This window comes from Sorex fumeus, unplaced genomic scaffold (assembly GCF_029834395.1).
Source record: "Sorex fumeus unplaced genomic scaffold, SorFum_2.1 ptg000094l, whole genome shotgun sequence".
Lineage (NCBI taxonomy): Eukaryota > Metazoa > Chordata > Mammalia > Eulipotyphla > Soricidae > Sorex > Sorex fumeus.
Window position 1 is genome coordinate 4,421,815 of NW_026606151.1, and position 26,311 is coordinate 4,448,125.

The 26,311-nt window shown below is 43.9% G+C and overlaps 1 protein-coding gene across 3 annotated transcripts in view; it reads left to right on the forward strand.

Moving 5' to 3' along the window:
- The window catches only part of HIVEP1 (HIVEP zinc finger 1), a 161,609-nt gene that overhangs the window by 105,669 nt on the left and 29,629 nt on the right, over nucleotides 1–26,311 (forward strand). For all 3 annotated transcript variants that reach the window (XM_056132109.1, XM_056132111.1, XM_056132110.1), the window contains exon 4: nucleotides 19,181–25,113. In XM_056132109.1, coding sequence (XP_055988084.1) covers nucleotides 19,181–25,113 — 5,933 coding nt within the window. The remainder of the gene's footprint in view (nucleotides 1–19,180; nucleotides 25,114–26,311) is intronic.

Here is a 26,311-nt window from a genome sequence, read left to right on the forward strand (position 1 = left end):
GTCTCGTCCCTGATCTTAGAGGGAAGGCTCTCAGTTTTTCCCCATTGAGGATGATGCTTGCTGTAGGCTTGTGGTAGATGGCTTTAATTATGTTGAGGAAGGTCCCCTCTATACCCATTTTGGCTAGGGTTTTCATCATAAAGGGGTGCTGGATCTTATCAAATGCTTTCTCTGCATCTATTGATATGATCATATGCTTTTTATCTTTTCTTTTGTTGATATGGTGGATTATGTTGATTGATTTCCGAATGTTGAACCATCCTTGCATCCCTGGGATGAATCCTACTTGGTCATGGTGTATGATCTTTTTGATGAGTAGTTGGATTCTATTTGCTAGTAGTTTGTTGAGGATCTTTGCATCTGTGTTCATCAGGGATATCGGCCTGTAATTCTCTTTCTTTGTGGTATCTCTGTCTGCTTTTGGTATCAGTGTGATATTTGCTTCGTAGAAACTGTTTGGAAGTGTTTTTGATATTTCAATTTCGTGGAAAAGCTTAAAGAGTATTGGGAGTAAGTCCTCTTTAAAGATTTGGAAGAATTCACTAGTGAATCCATCCGGGCCAGGACTTTTGTGCTTGGGGAGACTTTTTATTACCATTTCAATTTCCTTGATGGTGATAGGTCTGTTCAGGTATTCCAGGTCTTCTTGGTTAAGCCTTGGGAGTCTGTAGGAGTCTAGGAATTTATCCATTTCCTTGAGGTTTTGATGTTCCGTGGCATAAAGCTTCTCAAAGTACTCCCTGAGGATCCTCTGAATTTCTGTGGTTTCTGTTGTAATGACCCCCTTTTCATTTCTGATTCGGTTTATTAGGGTTTTCTCTCTCCCTTTCTTTGTGAGTTTTGCTAGAGGCTTATCGATCTTGTTAATTTTCTCAAAGAACCAGCTCTTGGTTTCATTGATCTTTCGGATTGTTTTTTGGGTTTCCATCTCGTTAATCTCTGCTCTGAGTTTTATTATTTCCTTTCTCCTGTTCGGGTTGTGCTCCTTTTTTTGGTCCTTCTCCAAGCTCTTAAGCTGTGAGGTTAGGTTACTTATGTGTGCTCGCTCCTCCTTCCTGAGGAATGCTTGTAGAGCTATAAACTTTCCTCTTAACACAGCCTTTGCTGTGTCCCATAAGTTTTGGTAACTCGTGTTCTCATTTTCATTCGTTTCTAGGAATCTTTTGATTTCCTCTTTGATTTCCTGTCTAATCCACTCGTTGTTCAATAGTGCACTGTTTAATTTCCAGGTGTTTGATTTAGTTTTCTGTTTTTGTGTGTGATTTACTTCTAATTTCAGCGCATTATGGTCTGAGAAGATTGTTGATACAATCTCTACCTTCTTAATTTTATGGAGGCATGTTTTGTGGCTCAGCATGTGGTCTATCTTGGAGAATGTTCCATGTACGCTTGAGAAGAATGTGTATTCAGCTTTTTGTGGATGAAGTGTCCTGTATATATCTACTAAGGCCCTTTCTTCCATTGTTTCCCTCAAATGAAGTATGTCCTTGCTAAGCTTGAGTCTGGTTGATCTATCAATTGGTGACAAAGCAGTGTTGAAGTCTCCCACTAGTATTGTGTTGCTATTGATGTCTTTTTCCAAATCTATGAGTAGTTGTTTTAAGTACTTTGCTGGTCTCTCATTAGGTGCATATACATTTATTATTGTAAGTTCTTCCTGTTGTACAGATCCTCTGATCAATAAGTAATGGCCTTCACTGTCTCTTATGACCTTCCTCACTCTGAAATCAATGTGGTCTGATATAAGGATGGCTACCCCAGCTTTTTTATGGGAGCTGTTTGCCTGTAGGATTGTTTTCCAGCCTTTGACTCTGAGTCTGTGTTTGCTTTGACTATTGAGATGCGTTTCTTGCAGGCAGCAGAATGTTGGGTTCAATTTTCTAATCCATCCTGCCACTCTATGTCTTTTAATTGGTGCGTTTAGCCCATTGACATTGAGAGAGATTATTGTTATGGGATTTTGTCCCATTGTTATGTTAAAATTGGGTGTATTTGAGGGGCCTTTCTTGCCTTAAAGTAGCCCATTTAGTTGTTCTTGTAACCATGGTTTTGAGTCTATGAAGTTCCTGAGCTGTTGTTTGTCTGTGAAACTGTGTGTTGTTCCTTCTATTATGAATGAGAGTCTTGCTGGGAAAAGTATTTTGGGGGAGGCATTTATTTCATTGAGTTTTTTTACTATGTCCCACCACTGTTTTCGGGCCATGAGGGTTTCATCAGAAAAATCAGCTGTGAATTTTAAGGATGCTCCTTTGTAAGAGATTTCTTTCTTCGATCTTGCTGCTTTCAGAATTTTGTCTCTGTCTAAGGTTTTGGTCATTTTGATCAGAATGTGTCTTGGGGTATTTTTATTTGGATTTCTTCTAGCTGGTACCCTTCGGGCCTCCTGAATGTGATCACAAGTTTTCTTCAGCTCTGGAAATGTTGTAGCAATGATGTCTTTGACAGTTTCTTCTTCATCGAGGTTTTCTTCCAGTCCCTCTGGGACTCCAATAATTCTTATGTTACCCCTCTTGGCTTCATCACGATCTTCTCTTGCCATCTGTTCCCGAATTGTGAGTCTCTTTTCCATTTTCTGCTCTTTTCGGGAGAGTCTCTGAACTTCATCTTCGAGCTCACTGATTCTGTTCTCAGCCGCTGTTACTCTGCTGCTGAGGCCTTCCACTGAGCTTTTCAATTCGCCTACGAGATTTTTCAGGTCTGACATTTCTGATTGCATTTTCCTCATTTCTGCCTTCAGATCCTCTTGTCTTCTATTGGCATTGGTTTCCATTGTTTCTTTTAATTCCCTAAGCATCCTAAGTAGCTCCCTTCTGAATTCCTTGTCAGAGAGGTTGTCTAACACTACAGTACTGTTGGTGTCATCTGGGCTAGACTCTTCAATATGAATGTTTGGTGGGCTTTTGCGTTGCTTTACCATTGTGAGAGGTGTGGTTTAGTCCTTCACGTTCAGTGTTACTATTCTGCTTGATATGCAGTGTGAGTTAAGATAGGCTTATGAGTTATTGGCAACTGTATTTCTAGTGGCTGAGCTAAAATAGAGAAGTTTCCATCTAAGAAGTTAGCTTATGGTTCCTATGGCATATGTAGTGGGAAAATATTTCGCGGCCGCGTCAGCGGCCGCGGCTCCGGAAAGAGTCCCTGGCACTAGGCGAGGAGTTGGGAATGTCTCCTGTTTGGAATTGGAGCCGTTCAGCTTTGTTGCCCAGAGCTGGGCCTCTGTGCCCGTCCCACGCGGCTCAGGGGTTGAAAACCGGCTGTCTCGGGGCTGTTTCTAGCTGCGCGTGCCCAGAGAGGAACCCAGGCCCTTGGGGGCGGGCTGTACCTGTTGGAATTGGAGCCGTTCAGCTTTGTTGCCCAGAGCTGGGCCTCTGTGCCCGTCCCACGCGGCTCAGGGGTTGAAAACCGGCTGTCTCGGGGCTGTTTCTAGCTGCGCGTGCCCAGAGAGGAACCCAGGCCCTTGGGGGCGGGCTGTACCTGTTGGAATTGGAGCCGTTCAGCTTTGTTGCCCAGAGCTGGGCCTCTGTGCCCGTCCCACGCGGCTCAGGGGTTGAAAACCGGCTGTCTCGGGGCTGTTTCTAGCTGCGCGTGCCCAGAGAGGAACCCAGGCCCTTGGGGGCGGGCTGTACCTGTTGGAATTGGAGCCGTTCAGCTTTGTTGCCCAGAGCTGGGCCTCTGTGCCCGTCCCACGCGGCTCAGGGGTTGAAAACCGGCTGTCTCGGGGCTGTTTCTAGCTGCGCGTGCCCAGAGAGGAACCCAGGCCCTTGGGGGCGGGCTGTACCTGTTGGAATTGGAGCCGTTCAGCTTTGTTGCCCAGAGCTGGGCCTCTGTGCCCGTCCCACGCGGCTCAGGGGTTGAAAACCGGCTGTCTCGGGGCTGTTTCTAGCTGCGCGTGCCCAGAGAGGAACCCAGGCCCTTGGGGGCGGGCTGTACCTGTTGGAATTGGAGCCGTTCAGCTTTGTTGCCCAGAGCTGGGCCTCTGTGCCCGTCCCACGCGGCTCAGGGGTTGAAAACCGGCTGTCTCGGGGCTGTTTCTAGCTGCGCGTGCCCAGAGAGGAACCAATTCCATCCTAGTTTTGACAAGCCTTGGACTTGTCAGCTGGGCGATCAGTCTGCTTGGTAATCTGTGGCAGTATGCAGAGATGCCAGAGTTGGGTCCATTTTATATCACAGCTTTTTATCCATTCCTTGGTGATTGGACATTTTGGTTGTTTGAGTATCTTGGCTGTTATACTAAAAATAGCAATAAACATAACTGTATCACTGTCATCCCATTGTTCATCGATTTACTCGAATGGATGCCAATGATGTCTCCATTCGTCCCCGCCTTGAGATTTTAGCAGCCTCTCCTTACTCGTCTTTCCTAATGCTGCCATGTTGGAGGCTCTTTCAGGGTCAGGGGAATAAGACCCGTTATTGTTACTGTTTTTGGCATATTGAATACGCCATGGGGAGCTTGCCAGGTTCTGCTATGTGAGCAGGATGCTCTCAGTAGCTTGCCAGGCTCTCTGAGATATATATATATATATATATATATATATATATATATATATATTTCCCTCTATGATTTGTTACCTACTGTCTGAACCCCATCAAATCTGGTGTGGTAATTATGGAAAATGGGTAGGGAGTGTCTTATGATGTGAAGCTGTGCAGTCCAGGAATATGTTCACTCATATGTGAGGCTCGGCCCAAGCATGTGGAAAGTGGCCAGGAGCATGGTGGCAGTTGGGTAGTGGAGGTCGGCTGCTGGGGCTGGGTCCCTTGGGCTCTCTTGGTGGGCTCTAACCCCCCGCCCCCTGAGGTCCCCCAAGTGAAAAAAGCCTGGTGTGGAGTTTGGTGGCCTGGTTTGGGGGCCTCATTTTATGCTCCCTTCCAGGAGAAGCAGCTGTGAGTTCTGGAGAGTGGCTGATGAGATTATCTGGCGCCAGCAGGAAGTGGCTTATGGGTGTGATCCCTGGGTCGCCGGAGACTGGGGCAAGCAGGCAGAGGATCTCTGTTCCGGGGTCCCGTTGAGCCCAGAGTCCAGGATCACAAAGTTCCGTATTACCTGGGTTCCGTGGGACTTCGCTTATGTGTGAGGCTCAGCCCCGAGCCTGTGGAAAGTGGCCTGGAGCGTGGCAGAAGTTGCGTAGTGGAGGTCTTGGCTGTTATACTAAAAATTTCAACAAACATAGGTAGACGTATCTTTTCTGAGTAATGTTTTGGTTTGGGGGAATTGATGCCAAAAGTGGAATTGCTAGAACTTTGAGATCTATTCTTACTTTTTTTATAGGAATCTCCATATTGCTTTCCTTAGAGGCTAAATCAGATGACGTTCACGTTAACAGTGAATCACCACATCCCTAGCAATTCTATTTTGCAGTCCTTTTGGTACATGCTGTTGTCACTTAGGTGAGATGATATCCATTGTCATTCTGATATGGATTTTCCTGATAATAAGTGACAGTGAACACTTTTTCATATGCCTTCTGGCCATCTGAATGTTTGCTTCAGGGAAGTGACTGTTTATATCCTCTCCCCATATTTTGACAGGGTTATTGGGTTGTTTATTGTGCTGTGAGTGCTTTATATATCTTGGATATTAACGCGTTAGGTCATAGATTGTGTACGGATATTTTCTGCTGTTCAATTGGATCATTTTCTTTTGCCATTTTTTCTTGTGAAAAAAATTTTAAATTTCATGTATTCCTACTTGTCTATTTTTGTTTTTCTTATCTTTCTCACTGGAGGAAGCTGTTGAAGATTTTCCTATGTTTTCCTTAATAGTAACCCGCTGGCCCGTACAACCCGCGACCTTGGCGTTATTAGCACCACGCTCTAACCAACTGAGCTAACCGGCCAGAACTGGCAAGCTCCCCGTGACGTATTCGATATGCCAAACACAGTAACAACAAAGTCTCCAATGGAGACGTTACTGGGCCCGCTCGAGCAAATTGATGATCAATGGGAGGGCCTTTACTTTACTTACTTTACTTCCTTAATATGTTTTATGGATACCGGTCCGATCTTAATACTGGTCTCAACATCTTAATCTATTTTGAATTACCGTGTGTGAGATACAGTTTCAGTTTCACATTTTTCTTGTGGCTATCTGGTTTTCCTGGTACTATTTACTTAAGAGGCTTTGTTTGCTGCATTTCATACACACGGCCACTTTGTCATAGTTTAACTGTCTATAAATTCAGCATTTATCTAACTTCTTTTTAATTGGCTTGAGAGTTTGTCTTTATTTGAGTATTGTACTATTTTGATTACTGGAGCTTTATAGTGTTATTTAGTCAGGAATTGCAGTACCTCTCATCTTGTTTTTCAGAATTGCTTTGGCTATTTGAGAAGTTTCATGATTCCGTACAAATTTAAGTAGAATTTGTTATTAATCCTTGGGAAGTGTCACTGAAAGTTTGGCGTGTATTGCATTGAATCTTTATAATGCTTTGAGTTGGATGGTCATTTGGTAGTGCTAATTCTTCCAATCTGTGAACATAGAATTATTTTACCATTTCCTGTTGTCCTCTTCTATTTAATAGTAACTTAATTTTTATTAACATCTTTTGTTAATTTATAGGGGTTGTTTTTAATGTTTCTTAACACTACAGTGAATGTGTTTATCTTTTTTTATTTCTCATCGAGCTCATATTTTTTGCATATGGAAATGCAGATTTCTGCAAGTCGATTTTGCAGTTTGTTCATTTGCTGTATTCATTTATTGTTTCTAAGCTTTTAAGCAGAGTTTTTAGGGTTTCCATGAATATAGTAACTGCAAATAGTGGTAGTTCTTTTTCAGAAGTTTTTTTTACAGATAGTAAAACTTCTCTTTTGGTGTGATTCCCTTTTCTTTTTCTTGCCTGGTTGCTGTGGCAAGGACTTCCAAACTGTATTGAATACTGAGTGGTGAAAGTGGGAAGCCTTGCCTTGTGCCTGATCTGAGGGAAGGCTTTCAGTTTTTTCACAGTTAAGTATGATGTTGACTTGGGGGTTTGTTGTAAATGGCCATTGCTCTTTAGAGGTGCATTCTACTCCTATTTTGTTATTTTATTGTGGTGGTTTTTTTTAATATAATGAATAGATAATGGATAGATGTTGAATAATGAATAATAGTGGTAATGAATAGATGTTGAATCTTAGCAGAATATTTCTCTGAATCTGTTGATATGATTGTAAGATTTTTACATTTAATGATTTGCTTAATCAGTTCACATGTAATGAACCATTCTTGAATCCTTCTAATGAGTATGACTTGATCCTTCTGATATATTGTTAGATTCAGTTTACTGTCATTTTGTTGAAAATCTTTGTATTGATGTTCATCAACGGCATTAGTCTGTAATTTTATTCAGTAGCTCTGATTACTTGTGATAATAGGCTAATGTTGACTTCATATCTACTAGATACCTGTTTCTTTGGTAATTAGGAAGAGCTTGCAGAGTATGGACAGACAGTTCTTTGAAGGCTAGGTAAATTCACAATTAACCCATCTGGACCTGTTATGTTCTTCAGAAGATTTTAAATCACTGTTTTATTTTCTTTACTTGTGACTCGTTTGGTCAGATTTTATGCTTTCTCCTGATTCCGTCTTGGAAGAGTATATGATTCTAAGAATCCATTTTTTTTAGGTTCTACAACTAACATATTATTTTATATTTCTGAGGTGTCTGTTGTAATTCTTGCCCTTTTGTTTCTGATAAAAATTATTCCAGGTTTTTTCTCTTTTTGTCTTCATGAGTACAACTAAGGTTTGTCAGTCTTGTTCATTCTTTAAAAATAAATAAATTGCTGGAGTGATAGCACAGTGTGTAGGGCGTTTGCCTTGCACGCAGCCGACCCGGGTTTGATTCCCAGCATTCCATATGGTCCCCTGAGCACTGCCAGGAGTAATTCCTGAGTGCAGAGCCAGGAGTAACCCCTGTTCATTGCCAGGTGTGAACCAAAAAGCAAAAAAAAAGAAAAAAAATTAGGGCTGAAGCGATAAAAATCAATAAATAAATAAACTCCTGATTTTACTCCTTTACATTTTCCCTTAATTTATGTATCATTGATCTCTGCTCTGTTTTTTTTTCTTTTTACTTAATTTGAATTAATTTGTTGTTCCTTTTCTAGTTTCCCAAACTGTGATGTTAGGTCATTGACCTTTTTCTTCTTTCCTGTTTTAAGTCTAAATTACTGTGAACTTCCCCATCAGTACTGCTTTCGCTGTGTCCAGTAGGTTCTCATAATTTGTGTCTTCTTGTTTCAAGGAATCTCTACATTCCTTGATTTCCTCTTTGACACAATAGTTGTTTTACAGTATATTGTTCATTTGCGAAGTGTTTGGACTTTTCCCAGCCTTATTTTTAGATTAATTTTTCCTTCATGGCATTGTGGTATGAAAAGATACTTGTTATGGTTTCTGTTCTCATGGCTTTCCGTACATTCCAACTGTGTTCTAGAACTTGATCTATTCTGAATAATGGTCCGTGTGCATTGGAGAAGAATGTATTTGGTTTGGGGGGCAGGAGGTGGGTGCAGTATATGACTTTTAGTCCCAGTTCTTCCCATTTCTCACATACGGTTCTTGTTTTCTTTATTGATGTTCTGTTTGGTTGATTTGTCAGGGTTGTGGTGTAAAGTCTCCCACCACTACTGTACTGCCTTAAGTGTATCTCCTCAGGTCTATCAAGCAGCTGTTTTATAAATTTTCCTCCCTCATTTTTCAAGGCTTATATGTTGGTAAGATTTAAATTCTCTTGCTCCATCGCGTCCTTGGCCAACATGTTCATCTCTATCTCTTGTTGTTGTTGTTGTTATACCATACCCAGCAATACTTAGAACTTACTTCCGATTCTGTGCTCGGGCATCACTCCTACTATGCTCAGAAACCATATGGTAGGCTGAGGATCAAGTATAGGTCAGTTGTGTGCAAGGCACTCTACCTGCTGTATTATCGCTCTAACCTCTATCTCTTATCTCATTTAGCTTGAATGCTATGTTGTCTGATACAGGTATGGCCATCCCTGCTTTTCTAAGTCTACCGTTAACTTCATAATTGTTTACCCTGTTCTTTGAGCATCTACTTAGTCTGAGAATTTAAGTAAGCATCAGATGGTTGGTTTTGGGGTCCTCTGGTTTTTTTTTGTTTGTTTTTGGATACCTTACAATGCTCAGGGTTCGCTCCTAGTGGTGCTCAGGGGACCATATCTGGTGCCACGGAAGCAGGATAAGTCAAGGTGCAAGGCAAGTGCCTTACTGGACTATCTCTCTGGCTAGGTTGGATTTTGTTTTCTGAACTATCCAGCCTCTGTCCCTTTTTATGGAAGTTGAGTCCATTAACACACAGAGAAAGCATTGATATGAAAGAATGTATTGCCTTGTATCTCTGTGAATTTTGCTGCATGGTCTTCACTGTTTATATGAGACTATTCAGTATTCCTAAGAGATATCGGTTTAAATACTGCGAGTGTCCTAAGCTGTTCTTAGCCCAAGAATGTTTTTATCCCTCGCATAATTCTAAATGATCACCTTGGAAAGTAGAGGGGTCTTGGTTTGTGGCTTTTTTTAATTTCATACTCTGTGCCTATCATTACATTTTCTTCATACTCACAAGAAATCTATAAATTTGGGGGTTCCCCCCCCTTTTTATGTGAGATTTTACTTCTCTTTTGTTGCTTAAAGGAATGTCTCTGCCTTAGGTTCCTGTGTTTCGATCACAGTGTGTCTTGGTGTTTTTCTGTTTGTGTTTGCATTCAGTGGAGCTCTTGGGACCTCTTGGATCAATGCCCCAGTCTGACTGACTCTTAAATTTGGGGAAGTTCTCACCTATCATATCTTTGACTAGCTGTTCTTTCCAATTTCTCTGTCCTCTCCAGGAATTCCTATGAGTTTGAATTTGTTTCTCCTGTTATTGTCAACAGTATCTCTTAACATTTCCTTGTTTCTTTTTGTCTCTTCTCTATGATGGAGCTGGGTACCAGGTCATTGAGGTCACTGATGTAGTTTTCAATTTCATTCTGTTCTTGAGACTTGCTTCTATATTCTTTAGCATGATTACTTCTCGTTGAATGATTTTTTTGTATCGGGCATTCTTGAAATTCATTTTTTCTTTGTTCAGATATCCTTTTCAGATTATTAAATATCTATACATTTGTAGTCTCTTAAAGTTTTCAGGCAGATTCCAAAAGGCTCTTAGAGTTGAGCTGCTTCATAAATGTTGTGGTCATTGGTTGACATAACTGAATTTCCTCATTCTTCCATTTCTCCTGGTGCTCAGTTGCCCTTTGGATTGGGGCTCTGGTGCCCACTACTCTAGGGCTCCCATCACAGGTGGGTGGGGCCAGACTTCTTCCCCAGGCTTCCCCTGCGGGGTGACAGCCCATTGTGGTCTGCCTGTATTGTTAGCAGCCCAATGCTGTGACACCTTCTGTTTCCCTTACCGTCTCTCACCCACAACTTAGTTTCTTTCTTTTGATTTAGTTGCTCTTTGATTTTGGGGCCACACCCGGCAGTGCTCAGCACTGTGCGTTGGCTCTGTGATCAGGAATCGCTCTTGGCAGGGCTCAGGTGACCTTCTGGGATGCCGCAGATCAAACCTGGGTCAGCCCTTGTGCAAGACAAACCCCTGACCCATTGTACTATCACTGCAGCCCCCACAAGTCATTGTTTGTAACCCCATGAGAGTCAGTCTGGTGCTCTTGCCGGCCTGGGTGGGCATTGCTGGACTGGGGCCAGGGCGCACTCTCCATTTGCTAACTCCTCATGGCTTTTGGTGTGCTGGTGGCATTGTCTTTCACACAACTTTTATTGGCTTGTCTACATTCACTACTTCTGGAGTGTAGTCAGGTTTACTGATGGCTTATCAAAGATTTCCTTTATCTATGTTGTTGGTTTTACTTGTAGCTTTTTTTACCCCTGTTTTATTTGACCTTTTCTCTGGTTAAATTTCTATTTGTGAAAGCATATTGCCAACCTTTTCCCTCTAACCTTTTGGCATGTTAATTGTTGCTATTTCAAAGTTCAGTGATAGTTGTAACATCTGGTTCTTTTGATTACTTTAGCTCTTGACCTTGGGTTGTGTTCTTAATGCATGCACTGGTGTTTTCCTTAAATTTCCGTTGACTTTTGGATGGGGTGTATAAACGGTCGTTACTGAGGTCGGGAGTTTTTAATGGCTAGAAATGGTCCTTGTTCTTCTGATTTCATCTGTTTAGGAGTTTAGATGGTTTAAATTTTATTGTTGGCTTATTGTACCATACTGAAATCTAATTCTTGTTTGTTTGGTTTTTGTTTGGGGGCCATACCCAGCTGTACTTGGGTGCTACTCTCAGCTCTAAGTCTGGATGTGGGGGTAGTTCCTAGCGGTGCTAAAGGGACTGTGAGTGGCTGTGGACGGAACCTGTGCTTCCTGCATGCAAGCATGCACTCTGCCCTTTTTACTCTCTGCACTCTTGACCTCTATTTCTTATAGCATTGGAATGGCCTGTCACCCCCCCCCCCCCTTTTTTTTAATTGAGTCACTGTGAGCTACAGTTACAAAGCTTTCATGTTGGAGTTTCAGTCATACAATGATAGAACACCCTTCCCTCCACCAGTGCACATTTTCCACCACCAATGTACCCAGTTTCCCCCCCCCAACCCACCCCTCCCCCTGCCTCTATGGCAGAACTGTCTCCCCATACTCTCTATTTGGGGGCTTTGTGGTGTGCAATACAGATACTGAGAGACTATCACGTTTGGTCCTTTATCTACTTTGGGCACACATCTCCCACCCCAAACAATTCCTCCAACCGTCATTGACTTAGTGATCCCTTCTCTATTCCAACTGCCTTCTCTCCCAGCTAAGGAGGCAGGCTTCCAACTACGGAGCAGTCTTCCTGGCCTCCCTACTGTCCTTGGGTGTCAGTCTCATATTATGTTATTTAATATTCCACAAATGAGTGCAGCCCTTCTATGTCTGTCCTGCTCTTTCTGAGTCATTTCACTTAGCATGAAATGACCATCCACCTATAAGCAAATTTCATGACTTCATCATTCCTAACAGCTGTATAGTATTCCACTGTATAGATGTACCAGAGTTTCTTTTCTCTGGCCCATCCCTTTCTTATGCTTATCTTGTAATGGGGCATCTGGAAGATTTTTCTCAGCGTTAGCAAGCCTTGCTCAGCTTTGGCTGCCTTTGCCATTGGAGTAAGCATTCTCCACCTCCCCCCCCCCCCCCCAAGCACAGTCAGCCGTCCTCATTTCTTAGTGCAGGGTGGTCGTGGGCTAGGCTGGACCGCTGTCACCCCGGTCTAACTTCAGTCTACAGCAGTTCTGTTGACTATTGCTCTTCCCTGTGACAGATATCGGATTTGCTTGCTGTGGGATTGATTTGGGTTCTCCGACAGCTGTCTACTTTTTCTGTTCTTCCCAACCTGCCCTGTGAGTGTCAGGTTGGCTGCACTTTTCCCAGCAACTTCAAGTGGGCGGATCTTGCTCCGTGTGAGCTAAGTGTCCATATGGCTTATTTATTTCCAAAAGGGCAGCAGAACTCTCCCCTCGCACCTGCCCGTGGAGGGGGGCTTTCTTTGCTCTTCTGCCCTGCCCCTGTGGTGGAATTACTGATGGGCCACTACTGAGAGGACAGTGAGAGGGGGTGGGCACTCCCCCTGGGCACATATTTGTCTCTCAACAGTTTGTCACATATCTAGGAAATATATTGATTGTCTCATTTGCGAGTTTTCCCACTGCCTTTTTGCTCACTGACTCAGGTGAGCCAATCCATAATTTTATCCATGCCGTGTAGGTAGGCTGTTTGGTTGCTCTTGGTTTTTTGATAGACTCAAGAGAACTTCTTTTTTTGTTTTGTTTTGTTTTGTTTCGCTATTTCTGACTTAATGAGAAGTACTGAGTTTCTCTACCCCTTTTAAGTAAATTCAGCTATGTTCATTTTTGAAGGTAAAAAAGAGATCTTGAATTTCATTAACTATTATTGCTCTTATCCGAAATGGAGAACTTCTTCATTAACAAACATTTCTTTAATAATGAGATCTAATTAGGAATAAATAGTAAAGACAGGGCCTTTTAGATCTTATCTAGTCAGAAGGCAGACAAAAATATATAAATAGATAACAGAGCCATTTTGCATTGTAATTAGGAGGGAAGGGAGCCGGGTGGCAGGAAGGGGTCAGCTACTCTAGGGTAATGTGAGTGTTGCGATTTAAATGATGTTATAATGATGTTTTGTCGAGTTGAGAGTAGCAGGGAGAACTTTTCGAGAGATGGTGAGTACAGACTCCCAGGGGTTGGAAGAAGATGGACCTACTGAAAGATCAGTTTACCAAAGTGCCATAAGCACCCTGAAGGGGTGGGGGGGAGGCACGGCGTGGAGGAGGTTGGGAAGAGAGTGCAGATGATCGTTCATTCTGCTCTTGGCCTGCTTAGCAGATACTTGAATCACATTTCTTGAGGAATGGGAAAAAACTTGAAGGTGAAATGAGTGTAGCTCCCGATCATTGCTGTAGTACAGTCTTCCGTGCTCTAGTCTGTCTTCCTCCCACTGACATTTCCTTCTTATCACCCGGCTTAACCCCCCACCCCCCACCCCACTTATCCTGGAGAAACCTCTCCTCATCACTCCCTTTCTGCTGATGCTGCCATCCTTGCTTTTTCTCTTTCTCCTTTACAGAGAAGAAATTACAGAATTACAGAATTCCCAAGGATGTTTTTGCTGACCCCAGCACAACCTCCCCCCCGCCCCTTTCCCTTCAGTGCTGTGGTTCTTGGGCCCAGGGCCCGGTTGGAAACTGCTCTCTGAGATAAGATGATCCCCTCATCAGCGCCTGCCCCAATCCAGTGCCCTCTGCTTTAGCCCCCTTTAATCTGAATGTACTGTGTCACACCGCTGGTTGCACCTTCTTTCTTAAGTCTTTAAACCCTGACTTCCTGGGCCCTTCCCTTGTTTTCTGTCATCTTTCCCAATGCCCCCTTGTATCTTTTCAGTTGCAGCTCACCCTTAAATACAGGGTTTCTCAAACTTCTGATGTTGGAACTCTGTCTCTCTCCTCTTTCTCTCTCTCTCCTCTCTCTCTATCTCTATCTCTATCTCTGTGTGTCTCTGTCTCTTTCTCTCTTTCTCTCTTCATCTCTCTTTCCCTCCCCTATTTATTCTCTTCGTCTTTTCCCTTGTGTTCTTTTACCAAAGCAGCTCACCGTGGGTGCTCTCGGCTATCTGCCTCCAGCCCGGCCTCCTCTCTAGGGAAGGGGAAGAATATGCACATATAGTTAATATATCATGATGTTCATATTGCTATGCAATCTTCATAATTATTTAAAATGGATGTATAATGTTATGTTAAGTGGCGGTGCCGTAATTAGCCTAACCATTTCCCTACTGAAAATTTCCAGTAGTAGATTTGCAGCTCTAATTTATAATTCTATACATATATATTGAGTTTGAGATTCGAGGGAATGGGAGGTAAATTGATATTTTTTTCCCCCCTCAGATAGCTTAGTCTCCTTGGTGAAAGACTGTAAACCTCCTCAGAGGCTTAGGCTGGTCTAGCTCATCAGCTGGAATCAGCTGGGAGGTTCAGGGTCACTGGCTGAGCTGGAGGCAACATTTGAACCCTTGCATTAAAGGCCTGCAGAATCATCTCTCTGGATCTTTTCTTGATTTTCTGCCCCAGGTCACTCTTAATAGGTAGAAAATGGGTGTCCGTATGTCCTCAGGACAAATAAAAGATCTGAAGCCGGCTTCACATGCTGGGGGAAAGGGCAGCTGGGATAGAGAAAGGACCACTAAGTAAATGATGCTTGGAGTGGAGGGCTCGCTCTAGATGGGAGATGCGTGCTCAAAGTAGACTAAGGACCAAACATGATGGCCACTTTGTACCTATGTTGCAAACCATAACACCCAAAAGGAGAGAGAGAGAGTAAAAGGGAATGTGCCTGCCACACAGGCGGGGGCAGGGGGTGGGGAACGGGGTGAGGGATGAGGTGGGATGCTGGGAACATTGGTGGTGGAGAATAGGCACTAGCGGAGGGATGGGTGCTCAGTCATTGTATGACTGAAACGTAATGATGAAAGTTTGTAAGTCTGTAACGGTATCTCATGGTGATTCATTAAAAAAAGAGAGAGATCTGAAGTTTTCACACTGGTCTGTCTCTGAATAAGTCTGAAATAGTCTAACCTTCCATATCAAAGCAGGATTTTTAGGGGCAAAGAAATAGCTCAAAGGCTGAACAGAAGCTTTGCATGCGGGAACATCCCTTTGATTTCCAACTCTTCTTATTCGAGCCCCAGCTCTTCCAGGCCCGAGCACTGACCGACAGGAGTGGCCTCTGGACACAACTGGGATTAGCCCTTTCTCTGACCCCAACCCGGTACTACTTAGTGTTGACCAGTACAGAAAAAGGATTTATTTTTGTTTTCTCTTTTTATAAATTATTACTTTTTTCTTATTACCATTTGGGGGGTTGGGACATACTCAGTGGTACTAAGAGCTAACTCCTGGCTCTGTGCTCAGGGATCACTCTTGGACCATGTGGAATGCCAGGGATTGAACCCAGGTCAACTACATGCAAGGCAGGCACCCTGCCCACTGTACTATGAATCCAGACCCTGTTTTTCATTACTTTTATTTTAACCTTTTTCCCTCCCATTTGTTGTTAATGATGAACAGGGTTGTCATCAGACATTGATGTAGCCATACATCAGCATACACTTGGCCATGGTGCTTTCACACACACTCTCTATTTTTTTCTTAAAATGGGATAAAATGAAAATCATGCAAGTAAGAAAACAAAATGAGAACACAGCAATATCAGAACAAGATAAAGCCGTAAGGAATTTAAGGACCTAAAATCGAATTATTATTGAAGGGGGAAACATTCAGGTAATTCCTTAGAGAGAAACACAAAAGGATAAAAACAATTTAAAGTAGTATAAGGTAGCCCAGCAGAAACATAATTGTTGTAAAGAAGTCCCTCCTCCACATTCAGTATTTGAAAATATTTTAAAACAGAAAAGTTTCAAGTTAACCAAATCTGATAGAGATCAGACTGTAATTCCAAGCTGACCATTGGTCATTTCAGAGTTCATTTCTGGTTATATTATTGCACTGCACTGTAGTACTGTCCTCCCGTCATTCATCGATTTGCTTGAGCGGGCCCAGTAATATCTCCATTGTGAGACTTGTTGTTACTGTGTTTGGCATATCGAATACGCCATGGGGAGCTTGCCAGGCTCTGCTGTATGGGCAAGATACTCTCGGTAGCTTGCCAGGCTCTCCGAGAGGGGCAGAGGAATCGAACCCGGCTCAACCAGGTCAGCCGCCCGCAAGGCAAACACCCTTCGGCTGTGCTATCCTCCCAGCCCAGGTTATACTGTTACATTTCAGAAATACATTTGCAGACTTACAGACTGAAATGGGCAAGTCACATCCAGGGCAGGTCCCCGGCAGGCCCTCAGCACCAGGATTCTCCACGGAGCTCTGACCAGGCGCAAAGAAATCAGAGTTTTGAAGGAAAAAATTGGTGCATTAACACCAGGCCAGGGTGAAAATTCAAAGGGAGAACTAGGAGTAAATAATTGTGCCAATAGAAAGCAAATCACCATCTGTGTCAAAAGAAAGAACTGACTTCATTTAAAATAGAAACGTAGCTTATCTGCAGTTTCTATGTTTCTCAAAAATTTGGAGGAAAAGAGAGGGGATGTCGAGAAGATTTTCCAAACAGTGCTCACAGAGGCCTGGGGCCCTGCAAGGAAGCAGGGATCAAACTGGGCCCTGGGATGTGCAATCCAGCCCTCAAGCCACCTCCTGTCCCCGTTCCACCCTCCCTATCAGACCCCCAAGCTCATTCTTTAATTCCAGAGGAATTTTTAGCAAAATGAATAAAAGGAAGATGCCTGCCTGCCTCCCTCACCTCTCCCTTCTCCTCATTTTTTAGGCAGCCACATTTTCTTCAATACAAAGTTAAATTTTGCTTTTTTTAAAAAATATATATATATAAACACAGAATGGTCCTTTTAAAGTAATGCGGTTTTTCTGGGTGTTTCTCCTATGGATTGAATCAGATTTTTGCTTTTTTTTTTCTTTGTAGTGGAAAATGTGGTTTAATTTTTTTTTCCAGATAGCTCTCTGAAAATAAAAAATCACTTCATAAGTGTGCAAATGTAACAAAATTAACTTCTCAATCCCAGTCACAGTCTGGTGGCCAGAGTCTGAGTGGGGCCTCGCATGGGCAGTTTTGTTGTGGCTGTTTTTTGGTTTTGTTTTTAAATCACTTATAACTCTGCTCTGACTGCGCAGGTTAGGAACCATTGCTCCTCCAAGTGGTTTCTCTTTGTTTTCCTGTGTGTTTTAACAGCCTCAGCCTGTGGCTTTTGCTTTCATTGCAACCCAAACCCAAGGTTTTTGGAATCGCATGTAGAAGCTGCTCACCCTAGATGATGATTTCCAGTTTTCATTTTGTCCTTTTGCCGGTATGAGAGGCATAAAGCACATCATTGACTTTACTCCATTGATCTTGGAGAGGAAATCATCCTTTAATGAGTGAGTGCACTGACCAATAGGAGCACATTTCTTCGATGTCCTTTGGTAAAGGTATCAACAATACCGATATCTACCCACCAACCCCCATTTCTTTTAATCCAGGTATTTTAGTCCTGACACTTCCTGACTTTTGTTTTTTTGGGGGGAGGGGGCAGAATTCTTTGCATTACAGTAGATAAATTGTAACTTTAGTGGATTCATGTTTTTCTGTTTTCATATACTAGAATATTTTTATTCTGTAAATTGTGTCATCTGTATGTACATATTACCTGTTATAGTGCAGTTTTTTGGTCTGATATGAATTTCAAGTATTTAACTTCTCTCAAATAAGTAATATTAGCTGAATAATCTCTATTGTGTGCTTGAAGAACCCAACAAATGGAAATGAGCTGTGGCACGTAATGGTTGCTCATATCTATAATCCTTGACAGAGATTGTGGGTGACCGATGACATTTAAATGCTGATTTACTTCCTGTGCAGCTAGAAAAGGATTTATTTTTTTCTCCTGCAATATGATCTGTTTACATACTTATCTACCCACACACCTACCTGTTATGATTAATGATACATACAGCCATTGGATATTTTGTTCACTTAAAATGATTATTTTCTTTCAGTTCATAGCAACTGTGACAAGCTTCAAATTTTGATGAAGAACCACAAATATGTTGATATACTTTTATATTTTATTACCATGTTAGCAATACTTCATGATTCTACAAACTAGTGTCTCATGATCATCTGAAGTCTGTCTGTCCAAAAAAATAATTATGTAGTAGCCCTTTTTCTCACGAGAGTATCAGTATTTCATTTTTTAGAGCCATACTGGTATGTAGAAACTTGGCCCAAAACTTGAAAGATGTTAAATGTGGTGAGATAAACACCCGGCCTGGGAAGATTAAATTTCTTTCAGTGGGCCAATTTTCTCAAACTGGTGTGGAGAAGATCCTCAAGTGGTGAGGCAAAGGGGAGGAAGTCATGATTCAGTTTTTCCCAGGTCCCTGCTGAGATAAAGGAGTCAAGGCACCAGCATTTGTGGGGCCAGGAAGATCACATAGCAGTTGGGATGAATGCACAGCATGCGTAGAGACGCTAGTTCAGACCCAGGTACTGCATTAACCCACAACCACTGCGGATATTGCTATATTGCTTCAGAGGTCCCAGGACCACAGGACCAGTAGACCAAATGTCACTGAGCTTATCTTAGGGGGCTCTGCCCCGCCACACACACACACACACACACACACACACACACTTTAAAAAAAACAGGAGAGGGACATAGTATTGTATTCTCCAGTCTTTGTGTGATTATTTTAATAGACTTTTAGTGTCAATATTAGAATGTTAATGTGTGCAGTTTCCTCCATTGTATGGTTTGCTTATGTTGTCCTCTTCTGTAATAACAGCCCCATGGTTGTATTCTTCATTCTTTGAGGAGCAGGGTTAGGTCATATACCTGGAGTACCTGGAGGCTACTCTCAGCTCAGTGCTTGGGAATCAGTCCTGACAGTGATGCTGATGAGAGAACCCAGGACCCCTATATGCAAAACATGTGCTTCTAGCCCTCTGAGCCATTTCCCTGGGCCCTGTCATGTTACTTCTTAAAGAAATTAGAGTCCGTGTGTTTGTATTCTTTCACCAATTGGATTTCTTCTTTCTTCTTTTTTTTGGACAGAAATCTTAGAGGCTGGCATCAAAGGAACTTCAGAATCACTTAAAGGTGTGAAACGGAAAAAGATCGTAGCTGAGAATCACCTGAAAAAAATACCCAAATCTCCGCTGAGAAATCCTCTTCAGGCAAAACATAAACCGAATGCAGAAGATCCATCTTTCCCTGTTCTTCAGAGAGCGTCCGAACTTCCCAAGAATCAGAACCACAGCCCAGTGAAAAATGGAAGGCAGCCTGCCAAACACAACGGGGCTGCTCCAGGGATCACAGCGGAGGCCTCCAAGTTAGCCGAATCTGTGTCCCCCAAGAAGCCTGTCTTTCTGCAGCACCCCTCAGAACTGCGTCGATGGCGATCAGAAGGCTCGGAACCCTCCAAGCTCCACTTCCTCGATGGAAAATGTGACTCAAGTTCTTTGTGCAGCAAAACCAGAACTGACCACAGTGAATGTATCTCCTCGAATGGCAGTACTACTTCTTCCTCATACACAAGCACCGCCTTTGATGTCTTACTGAAAGCGATGGAGCCCGAACTGAGCACCTTGTCCCAGAAGGGCTCATCTTGTGCAGTTAAGATAGAGAAACTGAGACCAAATAAGACGCCACAGCCCCCTTTGCAGTTGAAGAACTGCTCTGTGGATGCCCCTGATCAGACGTCCCAAGGATTTGTTACTGAATCACAGGCTGCTTCTGGGAACGCGTACCCCATCCATGCGTCATCTGCTCAGAGGAGGGAGCCAGCTGCAACGCCACTCATTTCTCAGTCCTATAATGAACACTTAGTTTCTAAGCCGAACCAGCTTCAGCCGCCGCCTCCAGTGGGTCCGGGTGTCACCAGATCCCTGGCAAATGTGCAGAGTCAAGAGAACCCCAAACTTGAACAAGTGTGTAACATAGTAGTAACGTCCTCTGTTGGTCTGACTTCACCTTCCAGTAGAACTCAGGTTACTCCTCAAAACCAGCAAATGGATTCTGTTTCCCCCATGTCAATAAGCCCCGCCCATTCTACGCAGCCACCCCCCACGCCAGTTTATAACTCAACCCCCGTCGCCTCTGTTGTTAATCACAGCGTGGAGCAAATGTGCAATCTTCTTCTGAAAGATCAGAAGCCCAAGAAGCAAGGGAAATACATCTGTGAATATTGCAATAGAGCCTGCGCGAAGCCTAGCGTGCTCTTGAAACATATCCGCTCCCACACCGGAGAGCGCCCCTATCCCTGCGTGACCTGTGGATTTTCCTTTAAGACTAAAAGTAATCTGTACAAGCACAAAAAATCCCACGCCCACACTATCAAACTGGGCCTTGTCTTGCAACCAGACACGGGTGGTTTGTTCCTGTCGCACGAGTCTACCAAAGCACTTAGCCTCCATTCAGATGTCGAAGACAGTGGGGAGAGTGATGAGGATGGCGCTGCTGATGACAGACAGCACGACTCCAGCTCCATGGACCTGCAGCCCGGGCAGATCATGAAAACGACCCTGAATCCTGAAGCAGTACCCAAATCAGGTCCCACACTAAGCAATGCAGATCATGTGGTTGGTGACATTTCACCACAGGACAGGGCTTCAGAATCCCAGGCTGTGGCCGAATTACCGAAAGTTGTGGTCCACCCCGTCCACCTGTCCCCTCTGAGAGGCGAGAGCCCGAAGGTTTTGGATGCGAAGTCTGATCTTCCCGGTGCAAAACAGAAGGACCTGCAGATAACCAGTGGACTGTCACATCCAACATGGGTATCCTCCCTCGAGATGGGCGAGAAGTGCCGTCAGACGGCGGAGATGAGCCAGCCAGAGGGCAAACAGGAAACACACGTGGGAACTGCTCACGCCCAGCTGCAGAGGCAGCAGGCGACTGACTACTCCCAGGAGCAGCAAGGAAAACTCCTTCTGAGCCCGCGAAGTCTGGGAAGTACAGATTCGGGTTACTTCTCCCGTTCTGAAAGTGCTGATCAGACAGCAAGCCCGCCAACTCCCTCTGCCAGAACATTCCCCGCCACAGACCAGGACTCAAGTAAGAATAACGGGCCCTCTGCACCTCGTGTCAACGCGCCAGCACTTTCTCCTATGCCGACCGGGGACAAAGCTCTGCAGCCAGGTTCTATGCGCCCACCCTTGGCAACGAAAACCCTGGAAGAACGAATCTCAAAGCTAATCTCAGACAATGAAGCCTTGGTAGACGATAAGCAACTGGATAGCGTAAAACCCCGGAGAACCTCTCTTTCGCGGCGAGGAAGTATCGATTCCCCCAAATCGTACATATTTAAGGACTCTTTCCAGTTTGACTTAAAACCAATGGGACGGAGAACCAGTTCAAGCTCTGACATACCAAAGTCCCCCTTTACCCCGACTGAAAAATCGAAGCAAGTATTTCTTCTCTCCGTTCCTTCCCTTGACTGTTTGCCTATCACCCGAAGTAATTCTATGCCCACCACTGGTTATTCCGCAGTACCTGCGAACATAATACCTAACCCCCATCCGCTGAGAGGAAGTCAGTCATTTGATGACAAAATTGGGGCTTTCTATGATGATGTCTTTGTATCAGGACCTAACACTTCCGTGCCCCAGAGTGGACACCCCCGTACCCTTGTCCGACAGGCAGCCGTAGAAGACTCCTCCGCAAATGAAAATCATGTTCTTGGTACTGGGCAGTCCCTGGACGAGAGCTACCAGGGCTGCGGTGCCACCAATGAAGTCATATCTGCAAGAAACAAGGTGTTGACGCCAGGGCATCTAGAGAAAAAGAAGTCTCATCAGGGGCGAGGCACAATGTTCGAGTGTGAAACGTGTAGGAACAGGTACAGAAAACTGGAAAACTTTGAGAACCATAAGAAATTTTATTGTTCCGAGTTACACGGACCTAAAACGAAGGTACCCATGAGAGAACCTGAGCACAGCCCCGTGCCCGGTGGCACCCAGCCTCAAATTCTGCACTACAGAGTAGCTGGTTCCACAGGGGTCTGGGAGCAGACACCCCAGATCAGAAAAAGGCGGAAGATGAAGAGTGTTGGAGATGACGATGAGCTCCAGCCAAACGAAAGTGGATCTTCTCCCAAAAGCTCTGAGGGCCTTCAGTTTCAGAATTGTGTGGGCTCTGGGTCCATTTTGCCTCGGCATACTGTTTCCATCACCAGTGACCAGCAGCCCAGAAATATCCAGTTGCAGAGTCCCCAGATTCAGCTTGTGGCCAGGGGCCCAGATCAGAGCCTGGACCCCAAATTGTCTACCATCGTGGAGCAGCAGGTGAATGCAGCAGCCGCCCCAGATAAGGTCGAGATGAAGCGACACGGAGCCGGGATCTCGGTCATCCAGCATACGAACTCACTGAGCCGACCCAGTTCCTTCGACAAGCTTGAGTCTTTGGAGAGAGGCTCCCCGGTTTCTTTCCAGGACCTGAGCAGGCCGGGAAAGCTTGGGACTCTGAAAGTGACGGGAATCTCCCAAGAAGAAGGTCGCCCTGGTCAGAACGCACCTCCTGCACGGTCAGACACCCTGAAAGGAGAACTTCAGGATGGCCCGAGGAAGATGGCAAACGAGCGGCATGGTTTAGGACAGTCCTCCAGGCTGGTTCGGCAGCACAATATTCAGGTCCCAGAAATTCTGGTCACAGAAGAACCGGATCGGGACCTGGACACCCAAGGCCATGATCACGAGAAATCCGAGAAATTCAGTTGGCCCCAGCGTAGTGAGACCTTGTCGAAATTGCCAACCGAGAAACTGCCACCCAAGAAGAAGCGGCTCCGTCTCGCTGAGATTGAGCATTCCTCAACTGAATCAAGTTTCGATTCCACTCTCTCCAGGAGTCTAAGTAGGGAGAGCAGTTTGTCACACACTTCAAGTTTCTCAGCTTCATTGGACATAGAGGATGTTTCTAAATCCGAGGCTTCCCCCAGAATTGATTTTCTAAATAAAGCAGAGTTTCTCATGATGCCAGCGGGCTCCAATACACTTAATGTTCCTGCAACTCCCAGGGAAATGAGGCGTGCTGCGTCCGAACAGATTAGTTGCATGCAAACATCGATGGAGGTCTCTGATTTCAGAAGTAAATCTTTTGACTGTGGGAGCATAACTCCACCCCAGAAAACACCACTCGTTGAGATGCAGCCTCCAACATCTCCTTCTGGCATGGGGGTCCCAGGGCACGTGCCTCTCTTAGAGAGAAGGAGGGGTCCACTGATACGGCAGATATCTTTAAGCATAGCTCCGGATAATGCTCTGTCTCCTGTGAACCCGTCGTCTTTCCAGACTCTGGCTCTTCCCAGAGTGAATATAGTACCCCTCCAGGGACCTCAGCTCACGAATACATCTTTCGCTGAATTTCCAGCAAATCCTCTGTACGCCCAAACTCAAGTTAAGGATCTGCAAACCGAAATTTCTGATTCCAGCTCTACTAACGTCTTTCCCGTCCAACAGCTTTTTGGTATCAGTGTGTTAAGTCAAATCCATACGCCTGTGAGCCAGCAGAATGCGAGGCAAGTGTCTCTGCAGAGTGTCAAGCAAGATTCAAGTCCCAATTTATGTGTACCTTCTCAAAGGGAGGATTGTTTTGCTCCCAAGTATCAACTTCAGTGTCAAGTGTTCACCTCAAGCCAGTCTTACTCTTCGAATTCCGTCCAACCTTTGCCAAATCAAGTGCTGGCAGATCCAGGTCAGGGCAACCCTCGTGCCCCTTCATTAGCATTACCAACCAAATTGGTAGATGCCATGTCCAGTTCATGCCCTCTGCCACCACTGACCCTCGGGCCACTCAATGGTCAGGTACAGAAGGTGCCACCGTCATTCACACCGCCCGTGCACCTGCAGAGTAATGTCCCAGCTTACTCTTTTGCCACAGTCACACCATTGCCGCAAATTCTAGTGACCCAAGATCTGTCCAGTCAGCCTATTTGTCAGGCTAATCAGAGTATCGGGCCAGCGGGTGAACAGAATGCCATGCCAAAATCACAGAAAGAGCATCAGAGTGCTTTGCCAAACCCAAAGGATGAACTTGTTTGCAAAAATGTTTTTTCAGAGATGGATTCCAATTCTTCTGCGTCCGAACCTTTGCCCCTAGCTCAGAAAATGTGTGTTGGTAGACTGTCCCCACAGCAAGAGTCTTCTGCTTCCAGTAAAAGAATGCTTTCTCCAGCAAATAGTTTAGACATTGCCATGGAAAAGCACCAGAAACGCGCTAAGGATGAAAATGGAGCTGTGTGTGCAGCAGAGAGCAGGCCATTAGAACCCTTGAGTTCAAAAACGAATGAAGTGAAACAGAAAAAACCCGTTTTGGTGAGACAGGTTTGTACTACAGAGCCCCTGGAAGGTGTGATACTGGAACAGGATGTGTTTTTCCAGCCTGAAATTAGTGGTGAAGCTAGTAATTTGACAGATGGTTTACCAGCCGATAATTTATCAACAGGGCACTCAAAGACTGTAACTATAGAACCTATAAAAGAATTGCAGGAGATTGAAAGTATTAAGTCCTCCACATCACTCACCCTTAGAGTTAAAAACTCACCTGTCCTTTCAGAAAATACTCACATTTCCCCTCTAGAATGTATAGACAATAACCACGAAAGGAAGTCTGAAAGGATTAAAAATCAAGGCGACAAAGTGAACATCCCAGAACAGGCTCAGCTGCCGACTACCATGCTCTCCGTCCTCAATGCTGGAGACAGCCGGCAGCTGTCTTTCCCCAGCTTGAAAACGACAACCAGCTTCACCTGGTGCTACCTGTTACGACAGAAGACGTTGCACCAGCTGCAGAGTGACCAGAAGACATCAGCATACACAGATTGGACAGTCAGCGCCAATAACCCAAATCCACTGGGCTTGTCTACAAAAGTTGCTCTTTCTCTTCTTAATTCAAAACAGAAGACAGGCAAGTCCCTGTATTGTCAAGCAAGAACTACCCATTCCAAGTCCGACTTATTGGTCTATTCGAGCAAGTGGAAAAGCAACTTAAGCAAGGTACTTGAAATGGCATTTATCGCCAAAGAGTTTATGCAAATGAGTTTTAATATGTCTTGTTGTGCTTTAACATTTTAATTTGAAGTTTGTAATATGATTTTGAATGACGAATTATGCTTTATGTCTGCAGCTGTTTGAAGGAAAAGATGTGCTTACCCTAGGAGGGGAGTGTGTGCGGGGGAGGGGGGGTATGTATTTGATTGAGGGGAAACACCTGGAAATGCTCAGAGGTTACTCCTGCCTTTGTTCTCAGGAATTACTCCTAACAGTTGACGGTACCCTAGAAATTATATTGATTAGGATTGCCTGAACTCCTCGTAGGGTCGTTGAGATATTTTGAAAATGATAACTTGCCCTGAATGCTTTCATTTTTTCTTTTTCCTCAGTTTAATATGGGTTCAGATAGCCATGGTTTTATTTTAGTCTTTCTCTTACATCAAGAGCTTACTGTTACAGTTAAGTGAAAAGAGATTGTGTTTTGTCACTGCACATACAAGGGGACAGACACGAATTATTGGTGACTGATACATTCCATCTTAAATCCTGAGCACAGGGCCTATTCGTCCCTGTCCTAGACATACTTAAATCTCTCTCCTTGTCATGCTGATCCCCCAGTTTTCTTTGACATAGTTCTGAGACTCTAGTATTAGAAAGGATGTCACAAAATAACTCATGCACTTAACAATGAAAACATTTCAACAATTATACAATGTAATTTGTAATCATGCAACTGTGATTTGGGTGGTTTATGGAATCAGTCTTATTAGAGTTTACTTTATAAAATGGAAACGTCAGTTTGGTATAGAGATCATGTTCGTCTCTGGACATTCAGAATTTGAATCATTTTCTAGGGCCCTGCAGATGTGACTCTGTGGCAGAGCACCTACCTTGCTTATAAAAGTGGCGTCCGTGGGCCTATTTCCACATTGCTGAATTTGGGGACACAGTGCACATAGTAGCAGCAGCAGCAAATATATGTATATATATTTATATTTATAAAGATACATATTTATAATGTATTATATTTTATATAAATGGTATAATTTACAATTATATACAGTGTTACATATTATATAAACTTATAAAACAAATTATATGTGATATAAATATATATGTGTTTATATATAGTATATATTTATATGGGCTAGAGTGTTAGCACAGTAGGTAGGCCGTTTGCCTTGCACGTGGCCGACCCGGG